At 38.8% G+C, this 20,693-nt stretch overlaps 1 protein-coding gene across 1 annotated transcript in view; it reads right to left on the bottom strand.

Annotated features, from left to right (window-relative positions):
- LOC104164184 (sorting nexin-25-like) overlaps positions 1-20,693 on the bottom strand; it is a 69,425-nt gene that overhangs the window by 10,506 nt on the left and 38,226 nt on the right. Inside the window, 5 exon segments of the mRNA XM_009703441.1 lie at positions 3,411-3,542; positions 7,250-7,405; positions 11,490-11,765; positions 13,752-13,883; positions 20,654-20,693. The exon segment at positions 20,654-20,693 is cut by the window's right edge and continues 29 nt beyond it. Coding sequence (XP_009701743.1) covers positions 3,411-3,542; positions 7,250-7,405; positions 11,490-11,765; positions 13,752-13,883; positions 20,654-20,693 — 736 coding nt within the window.

The following is a 20,693-nucleotide window of genomic DNA, read 5'->3' as shown; positions in this document are numbered from 1 at the left end:
CCTGCTGAATGCCAAACCTCGCATGCCAGGCCATGCGATTTCACTGCACTTCTATTATTCCCATCCTAAAAATCACCCAGTTCTTTCTGAGAACCATCCTAACCCTCTTCCAGCTCTGATTCTTCATGAGCATAAACTCAACATTTGTTCTCTGGTTTGGTTTTCCAAGTCCAAAGATTCTGTGATAGTCTCAGCCCTGACTGTTTCACAGCACTGGCAAGGGCTCTCAGAATTAGTCCCTAAGATGGCATTTCCACAAGTCTCCTCCTCAGGCCTTTCTCCACCCCTTTCCTCAGCTTGACATATGTCTTTCAAGTTATTCACTGCTACTTACCTGGCAAGGACAGAATCAGCCCTCAAGCACCCAAATGGCTTCAGGCTATTGGTTTTGTTTTGGTTTGTTTTTTTGTGTTTGTTTTTTTTTTTTGCATTGGCAGCAACTCCATAGCCTCAAGACAATGTAAAGATTAATTATTTCAGAATATGCTGTCTACTAACATGCCATAGATACCTAGTCCACAAAATGTAAAGATTTCTACCTTCTCCCTATAAGGCAAAAAGTCCCGAAGTGAATAGAGAGAGAGATGAACAAGGATGTTGACACACACCTACATCCATTAATAAAAACCATAAGGCGCATGCCTGTGCTGAGCATCTCTTACTGGGGTGTGTGGTGTGGTAACAGTAAGAAACATTCATTGAAATATTGTAAAAACAAATGAGGAACAAACATTATTAAATACTTTCCAGGAGAAGTTACAGCTACTAGCTGCAGTAGGTAAAATGTGAACTTAATGTTAGCAAAAACTGTAATAATAGTTCAGTAAAGTAACAAGCTGCCAAGGAAAGCCGTTGAATCACCTGTTAGAAGCACTAAGGGCTGGTCCAGATATCAGTCAGGAATGATTAAACATTAAGAAAAATTAGCCCAGTCATTAAGCCAATGAAGAACTGTATGACTCACCAGGAACTTCCTTCAGCCAGAGCAGCTCTCTGAAATAGCCTACCCAAGCTGTGCAGCAGGGAAATAGGGGTTAACCAGACTGCTGTTAAAAGAAAAGTCCCTTAAAAGTCCCTTTTAAACACAGAAAGGGCATGCAGAAGGCATATCGGGCACACCATTGGTTTTCTCAATTCAAAGGAAGCTAATTTTCTTAACTTCCACTGAGCAAAACATCCTAAATTCCAAGATATTTAAATGAGTAAGACAAGCTATTCTTTTACCTTATTCAAATCTACAAACTCCATTCCTTATGAAAATTATTGATTTTTAAAAAGATGTTATGCTCTGAAACAGTCTTCTTTCTTTGGACAGAAGAGGCATAACTTCTGCTACAATACAGAATGATACAAGGCCAAAACTGTTAAAGCAAGTAGAGCAGGTTAGGTTACCTAGCTTAAGTTTTATACCTGCTGGTATAGGGGGATTATACCTGTCATGAAGAAGTGACTCACAGAATTACACGAGTCGTTATCATGGGCTCCCCTCATTCTACATGTTCCTACTGTCTTTTTCTAACCTCTACCAACCAGACTCTCCAAAGACAGTTCAGAAATACCAGTTACCAAAAGACACCTGCAAGTTATACCATTTACATCGATTTTTTAAAAATATATTTCACACACAGAGAGCTAGTGCATTTATATGACTCAAAATCATAATGACTATAATGACTATAATGAAAGATTCAAGCTAAGAGAGTACAAACAACAGTTTGGACACATAGTTTTTTCCCAAGTCTTAAGAAGTAATTCTTGCTTTTTTATGCATTATCTATTAACTGGTTTAGTAAACCAGTTTAAAAGGTCAGTGACAGGCTATTACCCTTTCAGCTCAAATTCCACAGCAAAATTTACTTTTACTAAGCTTTTCTGCAAAAAACATAGGGTCACAAGCTTTTCTCTCTCTAAAAATCACAGAGCTACATGCTAAGATTAGCAACAGCATATTTCGCAGATAGGAAGACAAATGTCACCTACTCATACTCTCTGAAATCATCAACTGCAGCCAGAACGATCCCAAGCAATTAATTAACATAGATAACTACAACATTAATGCTTTCTCCAGCCTACCCTTTGAAGCACTGAGCTGGAAACAGCACAATTAATGCAAACCTACATTTAATTATCTAATCCAGTACTACTTATAAATTACAGTTAAGGTAGCAAGTAATCAGAAGCCTCTCCCAACCTCCCTCTTATTTAGCAAAATCACCTTCTCTTCTGGTAACAAGGGAGATGCTAGGCAGTTCTGTACAGTGCCCCTTACCAGAAAGCTGCCGTTCTGCAGTTTGGCTGCACATGGTATTGCCAATTTTTTTAAAACCACACTTCAAAAGCTACAGAGAACTCTTAAAGACAACTTAAGAGCTTCACTGTTCTCAACTGTGTCACCTGCAAACAGTATTCAAACAAAATCAAAAATCCAGATGTTTACAGATTGAAAATCTGTTTTTTAAAATGGCTCCTTAAATTTTTAACCTATTGGATTTATTTCTTCTTTTACAGACAATGAGTTTAACTGTTGATAGACCTATCAATAGTTTGCAAGAGCTCAGGACACAACCAAATAAATTCAACAGCACATAATTTTTTTCTTCCAAGAAAAATTACCCCAAGGAAACTAATTACATTTAAGGAACATTTTCTTAATAACACAGGAAGGCAAGTCAGTAGAGATCCAATTCATCTTTAATACTCTGAAGTGACACTGTCAAGAAGATTGCTTATGCACGGTGTCAGCCTACAGTTACTACATAACAAGTATTTATTGGGTTCCTTTCATGGTAAGTATTAATAGAAAGCCATGAGATGGTAATACTTTGTTTCCATTAATTTATATATTTTTTTTAACATTTGTTCTACAATTGTCTGCCTGTGCCCAAAAGGAAAAGAACAAGAAGACCAAAAAAGAAGAAAATTTTAACTTCTCCTCCAACTTACTCACAGATTTAAAGCGCTTTCTTTCTGGATATTCTAGTCCCTTGAAACTGTACTGCCATTAAATATAATCATACAAAACACAACAAGTGTAAGTACTGCATCTTTAAGACATAGCAGAGACACAACTGCACCCAAGCATGATAGCATGGTAATATAACAACAGACAGTTCTCATGAGATAGCAAGTTACTTTACCCAAAGACAAAACTAGTTCACACACGTAGGTATTTTTATAACTCCGTTACAACAGTGTCTAAGGACTAGAAATTTTGTATATGCATAGTAGTAGTCACTGGGGAAACAGAGGAGGAGTTCAGGAGAGGTTAGGATTTCCTCCTCCCCACCTCCCAAGTAAATATGAAGTATATGCACTGTATATAAAGATATAAGTATATACAGGTTTTGATTCTTCTCTTCATGCAAGTTTGAGCTGACCCAGAAGATTAAAAAGCCATAAACCCCCCATACCTCGCCTGAGACAATGAAGGCTTTCCACATGCCAAGATTCTCACACCACCAGTCCGTTCTTGCAATGTGCAGCTGAAGGTCATTGTGCTCTCTCTCCATCAGAGTAATTTCATCCTTCAGCTTAGAAACAATCTGCAGAGGAATGTTATTGGTTACAATTGGTAAGAAAACGCTTGTGCAACACACCTAGTTGTGTCTTTAGGGACACTATTCAGAAAGGAGAAAAGGTACAAGAGCAGGGAGAAAAAGAACAATTCACAGGGAAAAAAACAAAAATAAATCCTAAGTGAGAGAATCTGTGATGCCTCTTTTAAACTTGTAGAATACACAGTAATCTTAAAGGTCAACCCCGATACTAAAATAAAAAAAAAGTTAGGACATGCTACTATCACACTATCAGCATAAAAGAAATTTTAGATAATCTTATATATTACACATGTATATTACATGTTGTATGTTTCATACAAACTTGAAATTGCAATTACTGAAATATGCAATACTGAAGACATCCTCCTTACCATTTTCAGATATACATCATGTGACCGAAGAACCTGGAAATACATTTCATTTCTAGGAACTAAGCTATGTTAACAATCACTCAGGAAGTTATCACTCAGTTTATTTTAGCTTTGGAAAGGGAGGCATTTATTATTGTGGAAAGACATAGCTCACCATCATCATCTCATAAAGGAGAAATAGTGTATCTCATCATATCAGCAAAAAAACAAGTAACCATACACACTACCAGAAGACAATATAACAAGAAAAGGAGGAAGTATACATAAGATGTGACATTAGAAATACAGCAAAAGCAGCTAACACTTTTTTTTTTAAAATATGATATACCACAGTCAAATTTCTGAGTTGTAGTTGTATGACTTGCATCACAAGTGGTATATTCTACAGAGCTACAATAATTCTTTTTCAGAATTTTTGTCTCATGTAAGATGTGAAATATTACTTACATGACAGCTATATAACAACTTTCCAGCATATATCTAACCTTCAGAATAATTTTGTATTTTATTTCATTTACTATTGACATAGAAATTGCTCTGCAGTCACCTTACACAGACTTCTAGAAGTGGCATCCAGGAACAATCGATAAATACAGAACTGGTAAGCCTTCATCAATAGCTGCTACACTTACAAACCAAACACTGAGACTTTAAAGCGACACTGAATCCATTTTATTATTCTGTTTCAAAGATGTATATATTTTCAAAGACAAAGAATATGTTAGGAGAAAAAAAAATACAGTGGAAAACCCCACTACTTTAGAAGGGGAACAATCCCCGCCTCTCCAAGAGCTTAGGTATAGAAAGAATATAGCTATTACTTCTCAAGAATGCAAAGGGAACATACAAGTGATACATCCATGTGAATACAACAATATAAAAAGGTTTACTTACGTAGTACTTTTTATATCAGAGAAAAAAAATTTAAAACTGTAATGCTACAGAAACAAATGGTACAGCCTAACTCACGCATACATAAGCACGCCCACTTTTGTTTAGTACTTGTTTTGTACTTCTAACTCTTTTTGTCCGTGGTAAAAATTTTAACTTAAAACCTAGTTGGTTATAAGAGCACCTCTTACAATTTCTGAAAGTGAATTTTATTTCACTCCTGATACGGGTCCACTGGAAATACAAAAGATCTGAACAAGTTAACATAAAACCACTCCAACTTCCACGCAATTCCTGATAGAGACAGAGGTATTTTTCCATTCAGTAAAGTCCCATTTAATTTCAATAATTGTGTCACACAGTTTTCTTTGAAAATAAGGCTTAGCAAGCACTAGAAAGTGCTTTGGGTGGGGGGAATGTTAAGATTTTGTTTTGCTACCAAGGATGACAAGATTGAACTGTAGAGAGAAAGTGGTCTCTGCAGATTTACTGTGGTTGCACAGGATGGCATGAGACTGCACTCACCGACCCATGGAAGACAGCTGCTCAGCTTCAGGCAGGAGATGTGCGCTGAAAGTAGCACCACAGTCACAGACCTCCAAAGATCAAGCTGTCTTCTATGGCAGTGGGCCTTACATGTCAGAGACATTGCCCGAGACTGCTTGTCATCCTTTCATGTCATCTTTGCTACTCTTTATATTCCACAGAAAGAACTGAAATGAGACTTGTCCCTACGCAGCATTTTTTTTTTTAAAGCTATCAGCATTCCACATGCAACTCAGATGAGCAGTTTTCTTCCTTGACTGAATGGTATCTGAGTTGTATGGTGTTAGAAGCCACTTCAAGATGTACATACATGTTTTGTATGGGTCTCACAGCAAACACATTTCAAAAAGAAAAAAACAAACAACCCAGGAACAGCCTGAGGTTAAAAAATTGAATACAAAATGTCTGTGATGTTCCCCTTCTTATGACACAAAATTGTAGAATTTTTAGAAACACCTTTTACTTCATATGACCAAGAACCAAGTTTTTACCTGCCACATCCAGGGAAGAAAAAATAAAGTCCCTGTAACAAGGTGCACTCACACTGTCAACCCTAACTATCCATTTAAAAGCTCCACAGGTTAATGCTACTGCAGTAATATATGCATTTAAAAAAAAAAAAAAGGTGTGTGTGGGGGTGATACATCTGTGCTCTTACCACTCTGAACGTTAGTGGTTGGATGACAAATCTTCTGCCAGCTGAGGCCACATGCACAGCAGAGCGGCTGTCAGCGGGACACCCCAGAACAGCTGGGGACACATCTCCAGTTGTCTGCAGTAGCCTCTGGCAGAAGGGAGATGTGGAAGGGACAGAGGGAATGAAGCCAGCCAGCATGGCCCCAAATCCTACTGTCCACATCTTTCTCTTAGAGGTAGCTGTTCCCAGAGCTGGGGTAGCAGAGGAGCAGCAGACCAGCATCTTAGCACTCAACCTGAGTGAAGGAACAAATGTACGAAGAACCCAGGTCCTGAGCAATGACTAACACCCAGCTACAGTTTTTGCCATCCCTAGCAGGAGGCCATTTTAGTGAGACACCCTGGCTACTTATTCTTCTCACCCACCACCTACCATTTCCAACCAATCTCATAACACCTGAAAAGCTTGGCCCAGCTGCATCTGAACAACAGTCCTGTAATATCATCCTCAGTAGCAATGCAAATGGCCTAAGCCAAATGCAAATCACTCGCTTCTGCCTGAATATGTTCTTAGATTGCTTAACTGTTGGACTTGCAAAGAGAAAAAAAGAGTTGGTTTTGTTTGTTGTTTTTTTTTTTTTTAAAATCCAAGCCCAGAGTGCTGAAGTTTCATATCTGTCAGAATTTTTAGTCTGATGAAAGTGCGCCCTGCAGATTTCTCCTAACTCCTTATAAAGGAAATCAGTCACTTTTATAGGTTTGGGTGGGGGTTTTTTTCGCCGCCTTCATTTGAGCAAGCCAGTCACAAGTGTGTAATTATGAACCTGTGCTGTGCTATGTCAAAGCCAGCAGAGGGAGCAGAAATGAAGGAGCACATCCCTCGGCTGCAGGGCTGCGGGTGCAGCAGGGACACGAACAAGCTGCCGTAAAGAATTACACAGATATCAGTGGGTAGAGATGGAAGGAAGAAACATTATTTGCCACCAACAAAGCAGCAAGACTACTGGGAGAGGAGACGTTATGCTAGGACAAACAAAGCAATATAAAATCATATTTGCAATTTTAGTTACAATAGCTTTAAAAAAATGGAGAAAATAAACAATTAAAACTAAGCTCTGATTTAATTTTCTATAACTGATTGAAATAGCAATCTGAGCTGTCCAAAAAGAGCCTGAGAGAACTAGATATTACACAAACACACGCATAACATATAAAAAAAAAAAGACCGAAGACGCTACACTTACTTACCTTTTTGTCGGGTTTTGGTGAATTACATATGGAATTTAGAGCCTGCTTCTTATACTCAAGCTTGTCATTTAGCTGGCGAAGTTTATTTACAGCATAACTGGCCTGTTCATTAATTCTTGTGCTGCATTCTTCAGTAGCTTCTTCACAACCTTGGCTCTAGGAATAGAGGATGGGAGTAACTGCATCATTAATATGAAGGAGACTGTTATTGTTTGCTCCATGAGCATTTTATGTATAAGAACACTTATTCTTGATATAGATGAAAATGTAGGTATAACAGATTTTAACAGATATTCCAACCATCACATCCAACATGAAACATAAATCTGTACAAATCAAAACCAACAACAGAAAAAGCCTCATTACCATTGATACTACTACAGCTCTTTGACAACTCTTGCCAACTATATAAGATGACCTTCAAGCTAAGCCTTTAGTGTAAATGAGAGGAAGAATCAAAGTTTATTTTAAAGGCAACAACAGCTTAGTAGTCGTGATCAATATTCAGAGCCAGATAGAAAAGCAAATACTTAGCTCTGAGCTGAAAAATGATGAGATCGGGATGGAGGGGACAGGGACAACAGGACAAAACCAAAAAAACCCCACAGTTCTCACAAATGGTCCTGCCTCCCACAAACCTTCACAAAACAGATTTATCAGCCTGCAGAACAATCTAAAGCAAGTCCTTTCTCTTCATAAACAGATTTTACTGCTGGTTTTAGAAGTGCTAATAAAAATGTGTTAAAAGCACATATGCATTACCCTAAACTCCTAAGTCATTTTTGTATACTCATTCAGACAAACCAATAGCTTTTCCCATCTTGTGTACTACAGGCATGCAAAAAAATAGAAAACTTCACACCTTTCAATGACGTTCTCTTTAACATATTTTGGCATTTGCCTCAGCCTCCCCTTTCTTACTCTACTTCCCCAAATAGGCATGAAGACCTTGAGATCCAGCAAACACAGCACAGTGATGTTACCGTTGCCATGTTCAAAAGGTCTGCTTGTGACTGAATATATCTTTATTTATCTGTGGGAAGCTATGAATCTAATCTCACGAGTTCTGTGTTATTTAATGATTAATGTATCTTTATATAATTAACAAAAAGCTAACAGAAGGAAGTCTCATACTCTCCTAAGTTCTGTGAGTTTTAGAGGAGACTTCTGCAGTATTTTACATCTTAGTAAAAAACGTCTGAGAAGAGATACAGTAGCAACAATAATTAATCTCCTTAGTGTGATCCTCATAAGGGAGGGTAACATAATGCAGAGGTCAGGAGTTCCAGGCTAAGAAATCTATGCTCTTTTCCAGCTTTGCATTACCTTGCTATGTGGCTGAGTAAATAACATTAGCTCTATGCCCTGTCCTTTCTTCTGTCTATTCTACATCAACAGTAAACTCCTCAGGTCAGAGACTCCCTCCAAGCATGTGTACAGAGCTCAGCTCTGGGAAGTTTGCTGTTGTCTCCTGGCACTACAGTAATACAAATAATAATCATTAACAACAATGGGTGTTATTCAAAACACTATTGAACAGAACCATAAAATAAAAAAAACACTTATACTTGTTGGGAGGCACAGAAGTTTAGTGGGTTTAGCGGGCATGGTGGCATTGGGTATATGGTTGGACTTGATCTTTGAGATCTCTTCCAACCATAATGATTCTATGATTCTATGAAGTCAAAAAGAACCAAAAACGCTATTTTTAACACTGAGGATTAAAAGACTTTTCATATGAACTTTGGTTCCAGTAATCAAAGGATTGCAATTAATTACAAATCAGTAACGCTCTGCTCCCAGAGGTAAGCTATACGATTTCTCTGTCATTAACATTTCAGACACTTACAGCAAAAACCACTGCTGAATCACCTGCTTTATCACAAAAACACTAGAATTACAAGATAACAAGTTACCTGTATTCAAATTATCAATTTATCAAATAAACACAGTCAAACTGAGATCATAAAGGATTGTGCTATTTTCCCCGATCGCTAAGCTAAACTAAATAACGACTTCCATTTTTGCGAGTGCTGCAGAACAGAGACTTCAGGCTTATTTTAGCCACCTGACACACACAGCATTGATGCAATCACCAGACCCTCTTTCCTCAAAGCACTGAATGCAGGCACTGCTTGCTTCTGTATTTTTACGTCTACTCGTGACCTTCTAAAGAAGGTTTGCCCAAGCGGCAAAAAGCGATGATGGATTGGAAGGAAGAAAGAGCTTGTTCCACGTGCAGCAGAACCAGCAGAGTCTGGCCTTGCCCCAGTTCCTATCTTCTGAGTAGATTTTCTCATGTTTAATCAGGGCTCACCCTTTTGTCCTCCCCTCCATGAGTATACTAGATGGTTTTTTACCTATCCAGCTATAACACTGAAATTTATAGAATATTAACATAGGTAACTCCTACAGCACCCCGGGAAGCAAGGACAGAGACCTCCAAAACCCAAACTAAAAGGAAAACACTTAGTATGTGCTAACAATATTGATCCCTCCAGAAACACCAGATTTCTCGGCTGCAGTTTCCTATACATGGGGAGGAAAAAAAATCCAAACCTATTAGCCAGTACTGTATTTTGACCAACATTTTAAAGACCACTGGAACCTTCAGAAAATAATTTCTTATAATTTATTTTCACCTCAAAGACCTGATGCATGGCACAGAGCCATTAGGATTGCTCTATTCAAGAGATGCTCTAACAGTATATGCAACTTCATACTTAGTTTGTTGTTAAAAATGCAAAAATACTTTAACCATATAAGCTAGCTTGGCAATGTATTAGTCTTTAAGGTTTCACAGCACAAGCAGCCTCCAAATCTGGCACATACACATCCAAGGACTCAGAAGAAGGATAGATGACGCTGATGTCAAAAATCTAATTTTTGGCATCTATAGTAAATGCTATCTGACAGAGGACAGCTAGCCCTAAAGTGTTGTGTCAGTTTTCTTAGAGAAACGGTTATCTCTGTTAGACTCTGAATAAAAATATGTAAAGACATTAAAAAGCACAATGTTTAATGCGCAGAAAGTTCTGGAAAAAAACAGTAACAGTCTTTTCTCAAAGTCCCAGTGATCACAAACACAAGGACAGAAAGTCTTTGAAGTACCTACCTACCTACCCTCAACATATAGCTGAGTTAGCAGTGAGAAAGTAGAAAACACATCTTGAATCTTTTATCAAGGAAAAGAATACAGGGAGAAACAAACAATGAAAAATTCAGCAAGCTCTAAAAGTTCACAGTCGAACTTGCTTACTTATAACAGAGACTATAATAATTTACCTACAGAAATGAAAGTCATGTTTAAGCAGTAAATACAAAAGCTTTAGGTTCTGGAAAAACTGTTTCTAAATGGCAGAACGTACATTGGCACCTCTGGATTCTGCTTCTTGTTTGGCCATTTAGATCTAGTTTTAGACGAACTATTACACTTCACTGTGTCCTGAGCAAGTTCACACGTAAAATGAAGATATCCACGCTGATCTGAAGCGGCAGCCTGACTGAAAGATGCTCACTAGCCTGAGAGATACTCTTGTCAAAATGTTCTTAAATAAATGTAACACAAGTCCCCCTGACATGACCGAGTTAGAGAACCCACCGAAAAAACCTGCCCCAAGAAAGCTGCCACTGGGTTATTGCTCATGACATTTTGAATGCTCTGGTTTAGTATTTCCAGTTCTAGTGTTATTTTAATCAGTTTTATCCTCCAACACAGCCTATTAATTTATTCAATAGATTAATAAAAAAGCACTAAGATTATATTTTTCATTACTTTTTCTCCTCTTTTGTGCAACTTTTAGTATCTATTTAGTATCTAGGAAATGCACGGGGGAGAGGGACAGACAATGTCTAGACAGAAATCTACTGATGTTTCAGTGAGATTTCCTTCACTGAGAAGCAGAGTAGCTGAGGTTGTATGAGGTTGTATGTTTTGCATTCTCTGATACTAAGGAGCATAACGAAATATACAGAATACAAAAGTCTTGGAAATCTGAAATATCTGCTTTAACTAATTTAAAATTTAAGTAGTCAGTCATTTTGCACCATTTTGTTTCAAAGACCTTGTAAACATACCAGGTTTACCTGACGAAACTACAAGAGTGATGATATCTATAAATACATCAGAAAAAAAAAGCAGTCCAAAGCTCAAGGACAGATGATGCTACTATATGCTTTCATTGGGATCGTCCTCACATCACCTTAAACAACACTGAAAGCAACTGTTCACGTGACTCACCACTTCATCTTTGTCCTCAGAAGTTAGTTGAGCAGAACTTCTTTCTTCTTCCTTCTTGACTGACCTCTCATATAAATCACTGACAATGAATGAGGGGTAGTACCTGTCCTTCAGAGTTTCGTAAACATCTGCCTGTATTCTGTAGAATACTTCAATGCCTTTATTTCCCACGAGACTTTGCTGTATTTCTTTATAAAGGGATTTTTCCACAGGTATTTCTCTGCTTTCCACAAAAAAATTCTGATAAATTTCACCCACCAGTTGAGGTATTTCAGCCTAGGAAGCAAGGAGGGAGAGGGAAGGAGGGAGAAGAGAATAAATTAAAAAAAAAAGTTAAAAATATCAGGATGACTCAGGATCCAGGTGCATAATTTGAAGGATGATCAAGCTAATTTCACACCCAGATGTATGAGAACACATCTGTGAATCTCCTACCGAGATCAAGCACTCTGCTTGTGCACCTATGCTAAGCAGTCAATTTCACAAGATAAATATGGGTATTTGTTAAGTGAAGAAACAGTTGTGCTCTAAAATTACCATAGCTTCCACACCCACTGCTTTTAAGAGTATGTTCCAAAAGCTTGTATTAAAAGGAAAAAGAAAAAGTGCTAGAGCAACACTGTGGTCACCTCTTTAAGTTCAGATTGTGGAGTTCAGTTGTATCAGCCCTCCTGTCTTCTGCTGGATAGGATCAACTCATTTTATACATGACTATGACTAATTTTTGAAGGGGAAAAGAAAAAAAAAGAAAAAAAGAAAAGGAAAAAAGCACACTGGAAGAGACATTTACCATTTACTAGTACACGAGGCCGAGTATTTCCATTGAGCACAGAACAGCGCAGAGGATTGAACTCTGCAGTACTGAACAGCTAAGAGTAGAAGTAATGCAGCACGGCCCATTATCATCTCTCTAAATTGACGCAAATTAAAAAGGTTTTATCCACTCCCTTAGTATGCCACAATGTGCTTCCCTGCCTCGTGTGACAATATCGCAGCTGCATGGCTGCAGGACGCTACTTTTTTGTAATCAAAGCTGCCCCTGTAGTGGCAGACAACCTTTACGTTCCACAGAGCAACAGGAGCACAGTAGGTTAGAATCTCTTTAAATAAATGGGGCGTGTTGAATAAAGGCACTACACATGTTGTTTTGAAAGCAAAAAGAGAGAAAAATCACAGATGAAAGGTCATAAAATGATTTATAGCACCTTTCCCAATCACAAGCAGTTTGCAAATCAAAAGTTGATTTATACAGCTCTCTTCATAGTGCCTGACAAACCCTTTTTATGAACACTTTCTAGCCCGATTTCGTTGTTAGCCATTTCTTCAGATTGTGTTAATGGCTCACTATTCACACGCTGTAATTTGCCACTTTGGTTACAGGATGTTGTTTGTGTTTTACAACTGACTAGAATCTTTTTACATAAGAGAGTAACAAAATTACCGTGAATAAAAAGTTAACTGATACTTAATAATGAAATCCATATTTCATGCTAGTGTGAATCTTGGAGGTTTAAAACAGTTTCCCCCCCTCAAACCTACCCTACTGCTCACAAACAGCAAATCTGTCCTCTACATTCTTGCGCTGCACCATTGCTCCAGGATACTTCCTGCAACTTTAAGTGCTATTTCCTATCCCTGCTTCAGGGCTCTCATTCCTCCTTTATTTTAGCACAAATTACAATATAGCATTGTTTATTCCCTCTAGTAGTAGTGCGGCATTCCTGGAGAAACTCAGCTGCTTATACAGCAACAGAACAGGGAGAGGAAGGTGTCTTTTAAAGCAAAGTCTCTCTTTCAAAAGGATTTTAAAAACCATCTATACACAAATTTTCATGGTTTTGGATTGAATGAGCTACCTGTTACTGGCAAGATGAGAAGTTTATGTACAGACTATCAAACAGCAATGTACTTTTACATTTCACATGAGCTGATACCACTAAAGCCCTTATGTTACTGCAAGTTTTTTCTCTGGTGGAGGGGAAAATAATTCTACTACTTTTGCACATCAAGTATCCTTTTTACAGGTCACGTTGCCACACAAAACATCAGTAAACCAGCATGACAACAGTCCACAATTTTTAATTGCCATATTATCCTCAAACACCGACATGAAGAAGTTAAAAAAACTAAATTGCTTAGCACCCATCCTATGCTACTGCTATTTTAAAAACATAAATACAAAGACATTTCCTAACATCAAGATCACAACAAGCAGAGATTCCCATTAATGTACAAGCTGCATGGACTTGCAATTTCTTCCACCTTATTAGCGTTCTTCAGATGCTCCACAGACTCCCAAAGACCGATCAAAGCCATTTTGTCCATCCTTTCCATGTAGATTCGGAAGTGCTCTCGGTATGAAGGGTTGGCCAAAATTTCTTCAAACTGAAGAATCTGAAGAAAAGAAAACTAAGAGTAAAACCTGGGAAAACACCTAACTCTAGCTTCTCTCCATCCCTTACGGGGAAAACCTTTTCACTTGCTGCGCCCACAGAGCATCGTGCATCCCAAATATGTATACTAGATTCAGCTGCACAGACCTTCTACAGTAATAGTTCTGTTACGTTAAATAAAAAAGTTGCAAGTATTTAGACGGTAAATGCATCTATGCTCCTACCAGACAGAAAATGTTTCCACATTTTTTCTGTCCAGGATGCAAGACTACATTTCAAAGGACTAAGATGGCATTTCAAGTAATTCACTAAATGCTATTGCCAAAAATTTAACTTCCCATGTTCCTGCAAGGCAGAGAAGCCAAGCTGAAAGCTAAGTGATCTATTCTTTGCTTGATTCAAACAAAGAGTAATACCAGCAGTTTCCACACCACAGGCCACAGAGCTTTGAGATATATCTCAATTATTGCCAGGGACACAGAGAAAGATGGAGTGTAGTTCTTTACCCTGGCAGCTAGGGCATTTACTGGCCAGTTCCCATTAACTGAGCGTTATTGAAAAGTATCTATCAGAAGCGCAGCCAGGAAAGAATACAGGCTGTGACACGATGCTCAGGACTCTTCCTGAGATGAGATGAGGGTGTACGTCAAGCAGAAAAGGAAATGAAACACAGACTTCTCACACCCAAGCAGATGCTGCAGCCATTAAGCTGTTAGATTAAAAAGCCATTACGTTTCCTCATCCTCTACTATTTTTGTGAATCCAGGCCTTTTTTTTGAGACAAACACCTGAAAATAAAACACCTCCCTGACAAAAGGAACAGATCTTCCCACATTGAACAAAATTAACAACCTTGGCTTTCTTTGAAAAACAGGACCAATTTTCAAAACACCCCATCAAACCAAACTCCTCTTCCTCGCCAACTTCTCAGTCTGGCAGCTCAACCAGTTTTCATGTAGTTCATTTAGTGCCATTACTTTTATCATCAGGAATCCAAATACACCAGACGGGTCTTAGTCTCTTGCTTTGTACCTCACAGACACCAACCAACCCACACCATTTTCTCTGAAAAGAAAAAACAGGTCCTTAAGCACTGGGAGTAATGAATCTTAGCTTCCTATGAATTAGCATTTTATAGCAAAGATAACTTGGTACGGAGCAAGAGGTGAATTCCAACTGAGATTGAGGCATTAATAATTTGTCTAATGTGGGGTTTATGATACCTAATAATAATACAACTCAGGTCATGTATCAGCACCTCTCTCTTTGAGAAGACCACTTATTTTCCTAAACCTAGTACCTGTGAGACTACCACTAAACTGCATCTTGGAAACATGGTTTGCTGGACTCAAGCTGTATGGGAGGAAGTCACATACACGTGGATGTATGCAATTACTAGCACAAATCACTTCCTTAATGAATCAAGCTAAAGAAGGTTCTTTAAAACTGTAGTCACCTATGTTTTGTCTGAAACAGCTCCCCCAAATTCTAGGCAGTGTTTGAGTAAACTGTGTTTGTCTCAGCTGAAATGCTCATTTTCATCTTCAAAGTTCCTCAGCAACAGTCACACGCCATTCCTCTTTTCATCCTTTACCATGTCAATATCTTCTGGACATGGCCTGCTCTTAGCTTCAGAGCTACTCGAGTATATGAACATAAACTTCTGCCTTTCAGAGCTCACTATAATCCTCACTGAACAGCACAGAGAGACAGGCTTGCTGAAGCTAGGCTTATTACAGAAATGGTAATCAAATTGTCAAAGAGAAGCACAGAGAGATGACAATTCAAAGGCCAGTCTGTGGTTGAGCCTCATTGCTGTGCATCATCATACTTCCTACTCAGTCACTTTATCAAGGACAATGATTTAAAATACAAGTGGAAGAGGGTCTTCCAGCCTCTTGAACAGAGATCTTCACCATCTCCAGGACTGTCCGCTCTGTAAATGACAGCAGAGGTAATAAATCACAATGTGGAGCACATGCCATCACTTCTAGAGTGAGAAGTCACCTTGGTCTCTATGCCTTTATTATCCAAGGTACCCCCAGCCAGGTTGCCAGCAAGGAGGGTAATTAAGAAACATCCCCCCTCAAAAGTAATCGTGGCTAAGCGCTGCTGCAGGGAACAAGGCAAGTGCAACTATCCCCCTCGCCTAACAGAGGACCCACTGCACAGGTGCCCCATGGTAATGAAAGTGGTGGTTCCTAATAATGCTGTCACACAAACCTCCTAATAGTTACCTTGCAAATGGAAATACTTAACAAAAATAAATTAATGGACAGAAAAGACTATTTCAAGCTCTCTTGCAGAAATGAGACCTTACAAACTTTTTTTAGGTTTTTGTTTAAGGCTTGACTATCCTGGAATTATTTTTTGTACATACATACATTGTTTGTATGTTACAAACACTGTACTATAAACATTATTAAGACTTCAGTGACAACAATGATGGGCAAAAGAGGTTTTTAGGTTTGAGGTGGTAAGTTACCACAAAGTACATGCAATCCAGGAAGTATTCTGTGGAGGATCCTTCCTCCTCCAATTTAAAGAATGAGATTCTGCAGTAATTTGTAATCCTCAACAAAAGATCATTCTACGACTCAGTATCACCACGGATTAGAGTACAAAGCTCTAAGCTGTGTTGGAACGTACGTACGCATTAGGGCATGTGTACACCCTCAAATCTAATATCCAGTTAGCAGATACAATCTTAGAATTATCAGCCTCAACAGTAACCCTTCAAGTCTTTGCTCTCGAGTTAAAAAGTCTTCTGGGTTCAGAAAAACCAGACCAGCAAGAAAACTCCAACAGGAAAGACTACAGCTGGTCACAGGCTCTGCCAAAGACTAGGAAGGTGTTTGATTTTATTTTCCTTTGTTTTTTCCAAGCGGGGTGCTTTAACCAGCATCTCTAGCATATGCACACAGAATAGCTTTGTTCCTGGCCCTACAAAGCAGAGACCTGTTCTTGGCAAGCCCCTAAATATAGTCACAATCTCTCTCTGGAGAGGAACATAAAACAACCACTTAATTTGGAAGTATCCATATAGGCACCAGACATGGCATAGATGCACTGTACTGTATTTCTTTGCACCACATCAGGCTCCCATTGGCTACAACCACATTGGCCTATAATGAATAACCACAATAAAGCTGGTAACAGCACTGCAGATCGTGGATGGGGTGAACAGAATTTGGGTTAGTAGTGGAGGTTTTCTGCTGGGATGATGGCACACAGGCAGACTGCAGGACTTCTGTTTTGGTTTCATTTTGGTTTTGTTTTGTTTTCTCCTCTTTTTTGTAGAGACAGGAATAAGAGGAATGTAAAAAATAGTACTGGAAAAACATGTCTCTTTTCAAGCTGCATTTTAAAAAACATTAACCAATGCTTCGTCTGTACACTGACTAAAATTAAAGCATATATACTTACTATTCTTTTTTAAAAAGAGGCAAGTCATCAGAAGGCTATCTTTGCCATATACAGCAGTAGCTAAACCAAACGCAGTGATTAGTTACCTATTAGGAATTATATAGTACATAAGGTATCTGGCTATTTTACTGCACATAACGCTAATGGAAAAGTCTCTGCCTCGAGACTCACACGTTCATAAACATACTTCTGTCATAAGACACTCCATCTTGAGGCAACAGGGGAACAACAACTGAAGCTCATTTTCTTTATATCCCCAAATTCTGTACCATGAGGTATTCTGACATAACGTGATCTCACAGCCTGAAGCTCAGAAATGACAGTGAAAATCTGATCAGTCACCAGTTAAATCAGCATCTATCCACGGATGTGGTCCAAGCAAGGTCTTCTGCAGGAGTTTCAACTTAGTCCTCATCAGTAGGATTATGAGTATGAACTGCCTGTGCCTTAAAATAGGCTCAGGTGGTCTCCTCGCTATTTCACAGCTAGTCAAGGATCAGATCCCCAGAGCTCCTTCCTCCTACCACCGGTGGTTCACAAAACAGCTCCACTAAGGAGATGCTGCAACTCCACACATCAAATCTCACAGATGTGGTGATGCGGCTGTTGTGCTGATCACAACAGATCAAACAAATGGTTTGCTGAATAAACACAAACAACAACTCAATTAATTACTGCAGTACTGTGCAGGTACAGTTTCCAAGAAAAAGGATTAAAACTGCACTGACCATAGAAGATTAGAAGAGATGCTTTATATATCACACTAATTCAAACTGCATTTTCTCTGAAAGCAAATTAACACCCAGGGCAGAGTATAAATCAGTATCAGAGCTAATGACAGAATTCAGATTCAGCGAGTAGCTACGGTCTGTCTGCTTGCTTATAAACATTTGATTATAATTCACGCATTCAGGATTTCCCTAGAGAACCCAGATTCAGGATAACGAGGTAAGTGAAACACGTGCAAAGTCTATACAGTCCCCTGACTTTTATGTATTTATCAAACAGAAAACTGACACTGTTTTATCATTAGCTTCTGCTCTGAAAGGAAAAAAAAGTACTTCAAAGCACATAATTTTTGTTTCTTAAATCTGTAAGAGGAGAACACTGACAGCTCCAAATAATCCATCTCCACATTTAAGCCCATAATCAGAACATGTATTAAAGACTTTTACCAGCAATGCTATTACTCCCCTACTACTGCAGGAAAGAGAAAGCTTTCTGTAGGATGCAGAAGTGAAACCAAAATACAAGTTTAGGTCACCAGTCAATTTGTTCTTTGTTCAACTAGTACCTAAAATTCCCCCAAGTTAATAATGTATTCAAGCTTCTGTACTACACTTACATAAAATGATAATTCAAAACACCATCGGTAAATGCCCATTACTGACCTACTTCATGCAAGTTGAAGAAAGAAAGGCAAACTTCCAGTCCCCTCTACACAAGCTAGTTATTCTGCGGCTTAAGTGCTGGCTTAACAGAAAAGCTGGCACAGCCAGCTCTAAAGAGGAATATGGCCCACCAGCAGCAACACACCAACATTAGCTTATCTGCTAAATCCCAAACACCACCTTTCCCTTTTGCTTTGAAAAAGGCCTGAGTGTTCAGTCAACACTGCCCACATAGGAGGGGCTGGCATCCAAAATAGCACTGGCTGCCTTGAAATAAGAACCCAGACTGCAGCTACCACAGTGCAGGAAGAGGATGGGAAGAAGCAACAGTGAAGAGTCCCCTTCCTCAGCCAAGCCCTGGGCATTTTTCTGTGCTCAGAAGAGAACAGTATAGCCTCGGTCTCTCCTTCAGCCTCTCTCAGCCTCTTTCCTGGCAACAGTGAGTTGGGGACAACAGAAGAGAGCAGCAGTTTCCTCTTTTTTTTTTTTTTTTTTTTTTTTTTTTTAACACTGACACAGGCGTGTAGGGGTCCTAGGGCTTCTTCATAGAAACATACCAAAAGCTTAGAAGCAGAGCTGCCCTGGATCCCGTTGTTTCTGCCATCACTACAACAAATGCCTGCGCAAGGAGTCTTTATTTCTATTAATAGTACCATTAACTCACTATGGAGCTGCTCATGGGTATATTTGCAAGATATAACCCTGGGTCAGCAGTTCCCACCAAAAATCCATCAGGTTATAAAACATGCAACATTAACAACAGGAATTCCTTTGATTTTAATTACAATAACATTATACATTTTATTATACTTCCGACGAATCCCTGCTCCTATGCAGTGCAGCTTCACTCCTTGACCCCATTCCTGAACAATCTTCTGTCACTACGTATCTATACTGGAAAGGCCGTAACATCTCAGCAGGCATTGAAAGTGGCATCAGCGGCTCATGCGGCGCTGCCACATGCTTCCCTCTTTTTCTCCTTGGCACCTCTCGTTACACCCAACTTCAGGAAACAGATCAGGACTGCCTTGGCACAATCTAAGACACACCATCTGAAATCAAGCTTTAAGGATGAGTAGGGGGTAGGGAATCGCTCTCTTTCAGACCTTACTCAAGAAAGACAAAACACAAATAGCAAAAACTATTTCTTTGTCACACAACTTTTTTTTTTACATGCCACTAAGTTACAACTATTATAAGGACATAATGAAAATTAAAGATCCCTGCATGAAGGGATAACTTCTCTTCTGCCTGCATGAAAAAGATAAAATCATCTTTCTAATTTGAATACATCAATTCCTGTGCTTTGTCCAAAGGGGACAGACTAGATTACACAAAGAAGTCATCAGACCTATTGAAGTTTAGCAAGGATAAGTAGCCATGATTTTATTTTTGTAGATGTTGACTAATACAGAGGTAGTTTTTTCAATTCCAGACTACAGTGATGTTGAAAACCAGCATTCAGTCAACAGCTTTGCCAGGGTTTTTCTGCAATGACTGCCCTTAATTTTGCCAATTGCCCTCCAGGATTGTTTGCTTTTGAATAACTTAGTATTTGCAAAACCCATAGGTATTTCCTACAGTAAATAAAACAAGGGCCAAAGAAACATTGCACATATGTTGGGAATCTTTTATTTGAAAGCAAGTTGCTACTTTCAGAAAGGTCGCTACTATGTCCTTATTAACCCCCTACCTGCAGTAGGTCTGAAAAATCACACATGCTTATGAGCCACTCAATCCTTTATGAAGTTTCACATTTAGCAATATTCCAAGCTGAGTGATCAGTATGTCTTTTTGGGTACTTCACTGATCTTTTCCCAAGACAAATAAACTATGCAGCAATTAATTTGTACTTGACTCCTGGGGGAAGGGAGGAATTAATGAGGCTAATATGATCCAGTGCTAACACATTTAGAATGACCTTCACACAATGTATGTGTTGCTCCATTTATACCTTCTGACTCTGAGGGCCATCGCCTTCATCAGAAACACCA

This window comes from Cariama cristata, unplaced genomic scaffold, assembly GCF_000690535.1.
Source record: "Cariama cristata isolate BGI_N322 unplaced genomic scaffold, ASM69053v1 scaffold13037, whole genome shotgun sequence".
Lineage (NCBI taxonomy): Eukaryota > Metazoa > Chordata > Aves > Cariamiformes > Cariamidae > Cariama > Cariama cristata.
The sequence above is the reverse complement of the archived record's forward strand: the minus strand, read 5'-3'. Positions and strand labels throughout refer to the sequence as shown.